This window comes from Rhinolophus hipposideros (genome assembly GCF_964194185.1).
Source record: "Rhinolophus hipposideros genome assembly, chromosome: 11".
Classification (NCBI taxonomy): Eukaryota; Metazoa; Chordata; class Mammalia; order Chiroptera; family Rhinolophidae; genus Rhinolophus; species Rhinolophus hipposideros.
In genome coordinates, this window is record NC_138057.1 from 21501794 (window position 1) to 21514956 (window position 13163).

At 31.3% G+C, this 13163-nt stretch overlaps 1 protein-coding gene across 1 annotated transcript in view; it reads right to left on the reverse strand.

The window, feature by feature from the left end:
• The window catches only part of CNTLN (centlein), a 253310-nt gene that overhangs the window by 62673 nt on the left and 177474 nt on the right, over positions 1-13163 (reverse strand). Inside the window, exons 16-18 of the mRNA XM_081065244.1 lie at positions 10480-10657; positions 6659-6752; positions 6339-6562 (exon numbers count right to left, since the gene is read on the reverse strand). Of these exons, the coding sequence (XP_080921370.1) occupies positions 6339-6562; positions 6659-6752; positions 10480-10657 (496 nt within the window). The remainder of the gene's footprint in view (positions 1-6338; positions 6563-6658; positions 6753-10479; positions 10658-13163) is intronic.

Consider the following 13163-nt stretch of genomic DNA (forward strand, 5'->3'; position numbering starts at 1 on the left):
AGTTCACTAATTCTCTCTTCAGCCATGTCTAGCTTGCTATTAACTAGTCTAACCAATTCGTCCTTCAAAATTGTATCTTCACTTCTAAATCTCATTGTTCCTGATCGTCTCTTATTGTTTGCTCATTTTTTGTGATTCTGTAATTTATTTCTTTTAACATTTCATGTACTTGTATTTACTATCACAGCTTCAGTATCTGAAGTTCTTGGGGGTTATAATTTTTTTTCACTTTCTGTTTCTGTTAACTCTCACATATATTGGCTTGCTTCTATGTGTACATGGTGATCTTGAATGTAAATTCATATTGGCATGGGAATCTTGTAGGTACATTGAAGACACTTTCCTCCAGAGTAAATACAGATGCTTGCTGCCAGGAGCCGAGGCAGTCGTGGGAGGATGCTGACCCTGGTTCATCTCCTCAGTACTGCTGACATAAAGCATGTTATCCAGATCACAGACCACAGTGTAGCAGTAGCACCTACAACCTGCGTATCTCTGTATCTTCTGCTTGTTACTGATTATTGCTCCTAGCTTATAATTTGTTCTTTGTTGGGTGCAGTAAGAGTGGTGTATCCCTGGGGATTTCTTCTATTTTCTGAAAATTTAGCAATGCATCAAAAAGTAAACATATAACTATACAATGCAGATATTTTTTTATGCAAGAGATCTAAATCTAGCCAAGGTTATGGAATTAATTATAAACATGTTTCCATGTACTCCAAAAAATATATATATTTATATATTTTCACAATCCACTATGTGGTTATATCATAACTATTATAATAAACTAAGTACTGCTGAACATTGCCTTCCAAATTATTATGATAAGCAACACTATGTGATTGTTATGGATTCCTGTGAACAAATGAGTATTTTATTTAGATAATAATATAGTATAAATATAAAATTCCTGGGCCAAAGTGTATAGGTACTTAAAATTGTAATCAATAGTCCTAAATCACGTGTCTAAAAGTTGTCTCAACTGCTGTCTCACCAACAGAACGTATGAGTACTTGTTTCCACAAACCCACCAATGCTGGGCATTATTAAGCTCTTTACTCTCCCAGCATAACAATGTTTCCTTGCTGATTTGCTTTGCAATTATTTAAGTATAATCATGTTGAGTTACGTTTTATGGAATTTATGAAAACAGGCTATATCTAATTATTCTTTTAAAAACTGTCTATTCATTACCCTTGTACATTTTTCTACTGGGCTTTCATCATTTTCTTATATATTTGTAAGGGTTGCCATCCTTTCAAACATTTTGAAAACACTTCATTAGAACTCTGATTACTTATTTCTTGGTTTTTAATATGCTCAATGATGACAAACCTTGAACAATGAGAATGATTTTTTATGCACAGACAAACTTCGTTCAAAAGAGTATAATATGTAAAATTGATGACAGATGTATATAGGTATACAAATGAAATTGTAATTAAAAAAACTGACAGTGTTACTGGAGTAAGAGCTTAGATTCCTCAGAAACTATTTTGAATAATGTAAATAATAGTATGTTTATAAAGTTAATCTAATTTTCTCATTGTCATAATTTGAATGGTATCAAGCTATACTACTGTTAAATGTCTACTTGTAGGTTGAGTCAGTACCTAAACTAAAGGGGAATTCAGCTACCTAATAAATTCTATCCCAGTGTCCCCATTTAGTTTTCTTCAAAATAATTTTCATAATTTAAAATCACCTCATTAATTTCTTTGCATGTTTACTATTAGTCTCTCCTAAAATACAATACCAATTTCATAAGGGCAGGGACATTCTCTATTAGTGATTGCAGTTCTATCTCCAGAAAGAAAATATTATAGATGTTAATCTAACTATATCAATAATCAGTTTGAATAAACAGTGAATGTTCTAAATACTTTAAATGTACCAATAAAAGACACAAGTTGTCAGAGTATACAGATCCAAAAATAAGACCCAAATATATGTTGTCTACAAGAAATTCACTTGAAATGTAAACACACATATAGATTAAAAGTAAATTGATGAAGAAAATATATCATGCTAACACTATTCAAAAGAAAGTAAGATTAGCTATACTAATTACAGACAGAAGACTTCAAAGCAAGGAAATTTATCAGGGGTAAGGAAGGGAATTACATAATTATAAAGGAGTAAATTCTCCAAGAAGACATAACAATCCTTATGTGTATGAAACTAACAACAGAGCATCAAACTATGGGAGGCAAAAATTAATAGAATTGCAAAGGAAAATAAGCAATTTCACTATCATAGTTGGAGACTTCAACACTCTTCTATCAGAAATGGACAAATCTGTAGAACAGAAAAGCAGTAAGGACATAGTTTAAGTCAACTGGAGTTCAAAATCAACTGTCTATAACTAATATCTATAGACTCCTTCATCTAACAACAGCAAAATACACATTCTTCTTTACCTAACAACAGGAAAATATACGTTATTTTCAAGCTCACAAGGAATAGCACCAAGAGAGACCACATTCTTTGTCGTAAAGCACACGTTAGCAAATTTAAAGATAGAAATACTGTCATGTCTGCTCTCAGATCACAATGGAATTCAACTAGAAATCAATAACAGTAAGATAACCAGAAAAATCCCAAAATATGTAGATTAAACAACATACTTCAAAATAACACATGGGTCAAAGGAGAAATCGCAAGTGAAATTGAAAAACAGTTTGAACTAAATGAAAATGAAAACTCAACTTATCAAAATCTGTGGGAAAAAGTGAAAGCAGTGTTTGGAGGGAAATTTATAGCATTCAAATTTATGCATGTGTTAGGGAAAAAAAGACATAAAATATAAATTATTTAAGTGTCCACCTTAGGACTCTATCTAGTAAAGAGGAGCAAATTAAATCTAAAGTATGCTGGGGAAAAAAGGAATAAAAATTGCAGCACAAATCAATGAAATTGAAAATAGAAAATCAATAGAGAAAATCAATGAAACCAAAAGAGGGTTCTTTGAGAAGATTAATAAAATTCATCAGTCCCTAGTCAGGATAACCAGGATAAAAAGACAGAAGACACAAATTATTACTATCAGAAATGACAAAGGGGATATAACTACAGATCTTTGGCTATTAAATTGATAATAAAAGAATACTATAAACAACTCTATGCCCATAAATTTGATAACCTAGATGTAATAAAACAATTCCTTAAAACACATACTGTACCAAAACTCAACAAGGAGAGATAGACGATCTGAATAGACCTATATCTATTTAAAAAATTGAATCAATAATTAATAGCCTTCTAAAATGAAAAGCAGCAGGCCTTTGTTCACTGATGAATTTTACTAAACTAAAATTATACCAATCCTTTACTTACGATCTCTTTCAGAGGATACAAGCAGAAGGAATGAGTTAATTCCTAACTCATTCTATGACACCAGAATTACCCTAATACCAAAACCACACAAATAATACAAGAAAACTATAGACCAATACCCCCATGAACATAGATGTAAAAATCTTCCACAAAATATATTAGAAAATCAATCCAACAATGTGTAAAAATAATTATATTCTATGACCAAGTAAGCTTTATCCCAGGAATGCAAGACTGGTAAAACATTTGGAAATCAATTAATGTAGTCCTTCACATTAACAGGTTAAAAACTAAAAAACACACAATTATATCAATAGATGCAGAAAAGTACTTGACAAAATCCAACACTCATTCAAGATAAAATCTCTAGGTTATTAGGAATAGTGGGGGACATCCTCAGCTTGATAAAGAGTATCTATAAAAGCCCTACAGCTAACATCACACCTAATGGAAAGAAATGTGAAGCTTTTCCACTAAGATCACAAAGAAGGTAAGACATCTCTTCTCACCATGGCTCTTCGACATACTTAGAAGTCCTAGCTAAGTCGACAAGACAAGGAAAGGAAATCTATACCTACAGATTGGGAAGGAAGAAATAAACTCTCTCTTTTTTTTCTGATAATGAGATTGTTTTTGTAGAAAACCCAAAAGAATTGACAAACAAACAAACAAAAAAACCTCCTGGACCAAATAAGTGATTATAGCATGGTTGGAGGATACAAGGTAATACTTGCAATGAATAAGTGGAATTTGAAATTAAAAACAAAACACCATTTACATTAGCATCCCTAATAAAAGGAATACTTCAATACATATTAACAAAATATGTACAAGGTCTATATGAGAAAAACTAAAAGACACTAATAGAAGGAATTAAAGAACTAAATAAATGATGAGATGTTCCATATTCATGGACAGAAAAACACAATATTGTAAAGATGTTTCTTCCCAATTTGATCTACAAATTCATTGAAATCCCGAAGTCCCAGGATGTAGAAATTGACAAACTGCTTCTACAGTTTATATGGAAAGGCAAAAGACCCAGATTAGTTAAACAAACAAACAAACAAACAAACAAATAAATCTAGACACAGATCTTACACCCTGCACAAAAGTTAATTCGAAATGGATCACAGACCTACGTATAAAATGAAAAACTAGAAAACTCCTAGAAGATAACATAAGAGAACCTCTAAATGACCTTAGCAATCACTTTTTAGATACGACACGAAAGGCACGACACATGAAAAAAATAACTGATACGCTGGACTTCATTAAGATTAAAAACTTCTTCTGCTCTTTGAAAGACAATGTCGAGAGAATGAGAAGACCCATTCTGCCATAGACTGGGAGAAAGTATTTGCAAAAGACACATCTGATAAAGGACTGTTAGCCAAATATAGAAAGACCTCTTAAAACTCAGCAGTAAGAAAACAAGCAACCAATAGGGAAGAGATCCAAACACACACCTTGCCAAAGAAGATAAACAGATGGCAAATACTCATTAAAAAGATGCTCTACATCATGTGTCATCAGGGCTATTCAAGGGAAAACAACAATGAGATACCACTGCACACCTATTAAAATGGACACAATCCAGAACACTCACAACAACAAATGCTGGAGAGGATGTGGAGACATAGGAATCTCAATCACTGCTGGTGAGAATACAAAATGGTACAGTGATTTTGGATGACAGTTTGCTGGTTTCTTACAAAACTAACTCACTCTTACCTTATGATCCAGCAACTGTGCTACTTGGTACTTACCCAAGGTCATTGAAAACCCATGTGCACACAAAAACCTACACATAGATGTTTATAGCAGCTTAATTCATAATTGCCAAAATATGGAAACAATCGATATGTTCTTTAATAGGTGAATAGGTACATAAACTGTGGTATATCCAGTCAATGGATGTTGGCAGTAGGCCTTACTAAATTGACTAGAGAATGATTTTTATTATATTATTCTGTCAGGAATGAATGTATTATCAGCAAAATTCATTCAGCTACTACTAATTCTCTTGATATTTTCCTATTTAAAATCAACATTTTTAAAACAGGTTTACTCAGATATAAATTCACATACCACACCCTTCACCTATTTAAAATATACAATTCAATGTTTTAAAAAAATCTTTAAAAAAATTAGTAATCTCAAAAAATAAATAAAAGAGGAAAGAAGCCCATTTTGGAAACAGCAGTAACCATTTAATTAAACTTGTTAATGCACTGTGACTTTTTACAATTTTTAAGAATAATTTGTGGCTTAAGAAAGAAAAGAAGTTATGTTTAGTTAAATAGAAGTTATGTTATAAACTTTTAGAGAATATGGCAACTGGTAATAATAAAGAGGAGTAAAACATGAAAAAAAAGAATGGATACATAAGGAACAATCTTTTCGCTTTCATTTGCTTTAAGTTTAAATTATGATAAGCAGCAGTAAGGTATAATATGTCTAATAATTATAACAGAAAACTCAATTCACATGAATAAAAGGAGCATAAAAAAGTTGTAAGAACACATTAATATAAATATTTATATGAAAATCTTCACATTTTAAATTAATATTTGCAAATAGAAACTGAGGTAATTACCAGTTAATAATGTGATTCACAATGATAAATTCAAAGTTTTAGACATGGACAAATGGGCAAACTAAATGCACTTATGGCGTCTGCTTTTAAAATCTAAGATATACTGAAATAAATATGATATAAAAATGTTAAGATGAAAAGAAAACTACATGGAAAAGGAATACTAGTAAAATTTTTGTCTTTTTGATTTGGTGTTCTCTCCCTGATATAGGTTGTTTCTTAATACAACCTTTTTAAAGAAATGCAAGGTATTAAACTAATTATATTAGTTAGCAGCTCCTGGGAGTTTTTTTAAAACTCATAGACATGTCTAACACAAATATGATCCAAACAACACATGTAAAACCAAATATTTATATTTATAATATAGTCTAGTATAATTTATTTTTAAAGTTCCCTTTACCTTTATTGTCTGTCTGTTTGTCTGAAATCGTTGCTCAGATACTTGTTGCTGATGAAGGAGCTTTTCATTGACTTCTTTATATTCTTTAACAGACAATTCTGCTGTTTTTTTGGCATTCTGAAGCACACTGTTTTGTTGTTGCAATGATATAATCCGTTCTCGTAAAAAAATAATACTGCTACTTGATTTCTGGGCAGTTATATTTTTCCACTTTTCTCTATTAACTGAGAAAACATAACTGTTATATAAAAATAATGTTCATAATATTTAAAAATCACATTAAATTACAAAGACATTTTTAATTTCATATGCATTCTTACCTCTAGTAGGGACTGTTGTATGTGAACTCTTTTGAATATCACCTTTCCTCTTTTGAAAAACTGTTTTTTTGGCTTTCTTGCAATGAAAATAATCCTAAATTTGAGGTTTCATAAAAATTAGATCATTACTCAATAAGAACTTCAAATGAATCAACATAATAAATATTATTATTTTACTTAAAATATATTTATGAAGCAGTTAAAAAAATCTAGACAAAATTCTATAATTGATACCAAGAACCCACAAATAATGTTTGCACTGAAGTTAACCTAGAGGGAAAAAGATACAAATACAAAATCATCTCCAAAGTAGTAGAAATTTAACTTAGGGACTATTTAAAAACGTGGGAGTAAATATAGTAAAAGCAACAAAAATAAAATATTATAATAATAACTGATTCTTTGGAAATCTAGCTCCTTTTCTCAAATATTGTTTTCTGTTGTATGTAGATGGATAAATCTCTTCTCACAAATCAAGTTAAAATAAGGTTGATGAGAATACAGTAAGTTTCCTTGAAACTGTATGTTTTCCTCATGACATCCATTACACTAAGGCTAAATATAATAAAGCTATGTTGACTTTTCTTCTAAAATGTTTTACAAATTTAAAAAGCCTTTCCCAAAGCAAAATTTTAAATAGGAATATGTTTCAAAATATTGTAAATCCTAACCATAAAATATGTGGCCTTGTTTAAGAATTTATTGGCTGAGAAACAGGAACAATATCAATCTAGAAAACAAACTCTTTAAAAAAGATAATTGTTTTTCAAAGATCCCAATTCAGGGACAAATAAATAATTATAGTAAAATTGGGGAATAAGAAGTAAATTTGACCCAATGATACTTTGACAATGAGCCATATATTTTATGTTGACCGGTATATAGATTATATAAAAGCATGGCCCAGAAGTAATAAAACTGATTTATTAACACAAATACCAGAAAACCCTATCTAAGTAAAGGTTTTCCTTTGAAGTGGTTACTTTCCTTTAAACTATGTTTCATTTCTCAAAATATTTTCGGAATATCTCATTTAAATTTGTCTTCAGAACCAGTATATAAGATATACATTTTAGAAGTTTTATTGCTTTATGATTCAATTAATATTTAAGTGTTATTACTGAGTATTGTAAAAAGATCCAAATCAGAACTACCAAATTATAAATATTAGTCACTAAATTAACTGGACCTAAATTAAAAAAGAACTGGACTTATATTTCCAGTATTATTACTGACTAGAAATTCACAAAAATTCTCACACTTTAAAATGAGCACAAAATGTCTTTGTAACATGGCAAAATATTAAGGGAAATTCTGAGGTCAAAAATGAAGCAAAAGTAGGAAATAAGAGAGACAACTGACAACAAAGTGGCCAACAAAATATAGGACAACTGATAATCCCCAACACAGAAGACCAAAAGACATGAAAGAAAGCGTAGGCCCCAATTCAGGATGACTAATTTGAGGTCACAAAGCTAGAATATTGTGTGTATTAACATTTGTACCGTTTTTAGTGCTGAGTAGTATTCCATGGTATGGATATATCACAGTTTATTTAACCATTCAGCTAATGAAGAAAATTTTGGTTCTTGCCAGTTTTCAGCTATTACAAATAAAGATATTATGATCATTCATGTACAGGTTTTCTGGATACAAAAAAATTTTCATTTTTGTGGGATAAGTGTCCAAGAATGAGACAGCTGGGTTGTATAGTAGGTGCGTGATTAGGTTTTTTTAAGAAACTGCTGTTTCCCACCAGAAATGTATGAGAGATCCAGATTCACTATATCCTTGCCAGCATTTCGTATTGTCACTAATTTTTATTTTAGCTGTTCTAATAGATGTGTATCTCATCAGAGTCTGAATCTGCATTTATCTACTGGTTAATGGTGTTGGACGTCTTTATATATGCTTATTTGCCATCCATTCATCCTTTTTGGTGAAATGTTTGTTCATGTTGTTTGCCCATTTTCTAATTGGATTGTTTGATCTTTCTACTGTGACTGCATTAGAATTAAGATGTTCTGCTCCTCAAAAAAACTCCATTAAGAGCCTTGAAAAGGCACAGTATGGAGTTGGGCAAGATATCTACAATGTATATAAACAACCAAAGGCAAAGATGAAACCAATAAAAGGTTATATATGAAAACTCCTATAGATGAATAAGAAAAATACAGACAACTCAATTATAAAATGGGCAGAGACTTGAAGAGAAAATTTACTAAAGAATTCCAAATGGGCACTATCATGAGAAAATATGCAACACCTTATTAGTAATCAAAAAACCATAAATTAAATCCACATGATATACCTCAAAAGACATACAAAAGCGGCTGAGATGAGATATACTAATACATTAAATATCAGTGAGGAACAGTAAAAATTTTCAGTCTACTGGTAGGTGCAGCAAATTGGTACAACACTTGGAAAACAGCATTATTAACTAAAATCTTAGAAAAACATAATCAGTGGAGCAGTAATTCTACCCCTAGTATTTCATTACAAAAATGCCCACACGTATGCAATAGAAGACATGTACAAGAACATTCATTGCAACATTATTTGCAAGAAATCCAAATGGAAGCAACCCAAAATTCAGCAGTAGCAATGGATAAATAAATTGAGGTATATTTCAGACAATGAAACACTATGTGCAACAATGAAAGTGAATGAACTCCACATAACATTGAACAAAAGAAGCCAGACACACAAAAAAGATATACTGTATAGAATCTATAAAATTTGAAAAACAGGAAAAAATTAACCATTATTTTAAGAGAGATGAAATTATAAAGAAAAGGAGATGAATGATTAAGTTAAAGTTCAAATAATTGTTACCTTTGGGGTTAGTGAGTTCTGAAGTCCTAATAGTTTCAAAACACAATTGCTACAATTTGCTCAACGTTTATTTTCTGACTGCGAACAATGCATAGATCTATTCAAAGTAATTTATATTATATCTTCTTATTATATGAATGGAGTTATGAGTCACTTTTATTTATAAACTCATTATACTGCACATAAATGACTGCAACTAAACAAAATTCCCAGCCAAAAATATGTGGAAAAATAGATTTCTATAAAATCTATTTATCAATCAATGAATCAGCAGGTACTTAGAGTACAATCATCTGAAATTTATTCTAGTGGTAATTAAAATAGACTTCTGTCATCTTTGAATTTTTTTTTTCCAAAGTTCTTGCCAGATCTCAAATAATAAACACTTCTGGATTTGATTTTAAAAGAACCCTATAGGTTAATCAAAAGATGATTTTTTAGAACAAAATAAAATGATCATTTCTCTGTTTTTCACCAATTTATGCTGAATAGGTAAACATTTTGGTGACATGATATATTGATAGTAATAATTATTGAATACATTGTTTAGGAACATTAATTTTTTAAGGTTTAAGATACATTGAGAAATTAGGTGAATATCAGCTATTTGTAGATTTAGTCAAACTAAATAACTTTATCATCACAACAGCTAATAAAAAACAGAAGTTTCTACACTTGGTATATTTCATATACCTGAAAACAATAATAAGCTTGCTTACTGTCACCTTTATTTTTCAGATATAAATTCTTTAAGACTTATATTTAGGAGAATACTATCTATTTCCATTTTATCTATAAAAAGATTGTAACAAATTGGACTTTAAAACTATTTAAAAAGTGTGTATTTTCACTGCATACATCAAAGAAAAGTTAATTTTTAAGCATATAAATTAAATCACAGGCAACAAAATTTGATTTAAGCTATGAAGCATAAGATAAAATTGAAAACATAGCTTTTAATTAAGCAAAACTGTGTCATTTACCTTTGGGGTCTTGCCATCTGTATTTCTTGACATCTGCACCATTTCTCTTCCTTGCATTTGGCTGTCTTCTGTTTGATCACTCTCTTTCTGGTCTCTTCCATCTTCTGGAGGACTTATTTTCTGAGATGTTTCTACAATAATTGTTCCCAAATTTTGAGAGGTCTGTGTTTCAGAATCACTGCATTTGGAAAAAGGTGTGTGTGAGGGGGTACATAAAACCCAAGAGGAAAAGTAGTAAATATACCTCTTTTAAGTTCAAGACCAAATAATATGATAGCAAATATTGCATATACAGCTATTAGTTTAATTTGGTTCTTGCTTTTAAGAGAGAAAATTAGTCTAAATATATTTTACAAAATTATAAAATCTCGAGAAATTAGATTATTTAGTATCAACTGCCTACTAGCATCACTTCTACAGTATTTCTACTAAGTGTTAACTCAGGAAGGAAGCACAAGTTTTAACACTCCCAGAATTGGATTATTCATTACTTTCTGAGCCAGGACAGAAAGCTTTAACATTCCTAAAAGAAAGTTTCCCCTTAGTCTGGGACAGCATTTGAATCTCTGAGGCTTTCAACCACTGATCCCAGTTCCATTGCTAATGACCAGTCATCATTTAATAAAATACTTGTTAAGCACCAACTGTGTGCCAGGCACTTTCTGGGCACCAGGAATAAAGCAGTAAGTGAATATATATATAGCTGATAATAATCCCGGCCCTCATGTGGCTTTCATCCTAGAGGGGTGGGGGGATAGGTAACAAATACAAAGAATAAGTAAAATATGTAGTGTGTTAGTAGTGTGTGTTAAAGATAAAACATAAACCAAGAAAGGAAGATTGGAAGTGCGGAGGTTGAGGAGAAAATACAGATAAGACCAATCCTTTTTCCTCATGCATGACCTTTTAACTGTTTAAATATAGTTATATGATACCTGAGACATCTCTAAGAAAAACTTCCCTAGCTTGTTCAAATATGCTTAATATGTATGCTTTTGAGATATTTCAACACCCTGGTCACTCTGAATGTGCTTCAGCTTATTTTGATGGAGCATTATTGTGCCCAGAATTCAATTTCATATTCCAAGTGTACTATGAGACATACTTAGTAGAACTGGTAGATGGAGACTAAAATTAGGTAAGTTTTTCTGGCATGTATATTGTACTATAGACTCATACAGGATTTAACAAAGCCTCATAAAATATTTTTATGTACACTACCGCAAAGTCTCATATTTTTCCCATTATATAGTTGAACAATTGGCATTTTATAGCCAAGTAAAGAACCTGCAGTCTTTTGTATAACTATTGTCCCAGTCTATTGAGATCTGTAAAATAGTTTTCATCGCTTTCAATGTCATGTTATCCACAAATTAGATAAACATGCTTTGCTGAAATTCTGTTTTTCTTCTTCAAGATATTAATAACAACTCTTCATTATCACTCATCACTCAATGGGCATTGATAAAGGTAATTTATAGAGAGGGACCCACAAAATGTGGACCACCCCAAAGGCCCAGCCCATGTCAGAAAAATCTAAGCCTAAATCAGCTACGCTTATAGGAAAAGTCTCTCAGGGGAAGCAGAGTTTGCCAACCCTTTTGGGATTTAGCTGATGATTTTCAAGGAAAAAAAAAAGATTCGGAAAAATTTTTGACCTTCCTCCTTACTGCCTGAAAGAATTTAGATACAGGACTTCCTCCAGGAAAGGGAATATCATCATAGACAATTACAGTTAATATAAATTGGTGTGTGATACGTGATTCACAGGGAGGAACCTAGCAAGGCCCTTTGATCAGGGTCCTCTCTGTGTCCCACTGTTAAAGATGGCCCAGCAAACACTTATTTACCAACGATTTGCTTTCCTAGCTCCATGTGAATTTTCTTTCTCCCCTCTGAAGTCCCAAACCACAACCCCCATATTCATATAGAACCCCCCTGTGTGTACATACACAATAATTTGGCCATTTTCTTTTATTAATCTGTCTCATGTTAATTAACCCAGCCAGAAGAACTTAGAAAGGTAGAAGGAAAATTAGTTTTCCTGTCCCACATCTCACTGTCAAGGAAACCTAACCTAACCCAATCACAACCCTCTAACTCAGCTTTATCTACCTTACTTTACCCTAGAAAATAGGACCTGCTAGACTTATTAGGCCAATCATGTCCTACTTCTGCATTGCCTCTTTAATGCTTTACAAAATTTTCTCTTGTCCAAATTCCCTCGGGAAGCATGCTTCACTGCTTGCTAGATTCTGTACATCCCTACCCCATGGATTGCTGTCCCGTGAATAAAGGACTTCAAACTCGTTACTAAATTGTATTATCTTTGTTATTTGATAGAATGCTCTTGTAATACTATTAAATTATAAATAAATACATTTTAATAATCAAATATTAATTATATAATATAGTATATTTATATAGAAAAAAACAAAGCTCTATTTTTCTCAGAATCCAAGTAAATTTCTTATATTTTAGACTATGAAAAGGTAAAAGAAATAGAATGTTTTGAAGTCCTGAAGCTCCACTGTGGGATTTGTAATTGTTTGAGAATTCTTTGCACCTGAGTGATTCCTGAGACTATTCTGTCAGGCAAGAAATATAACATTTAATCCTCACAGTTAAAAACTGAGTTTCACTGCTAAATAATTTTAATGACAACCCTGTGTTGAAGAAATAGT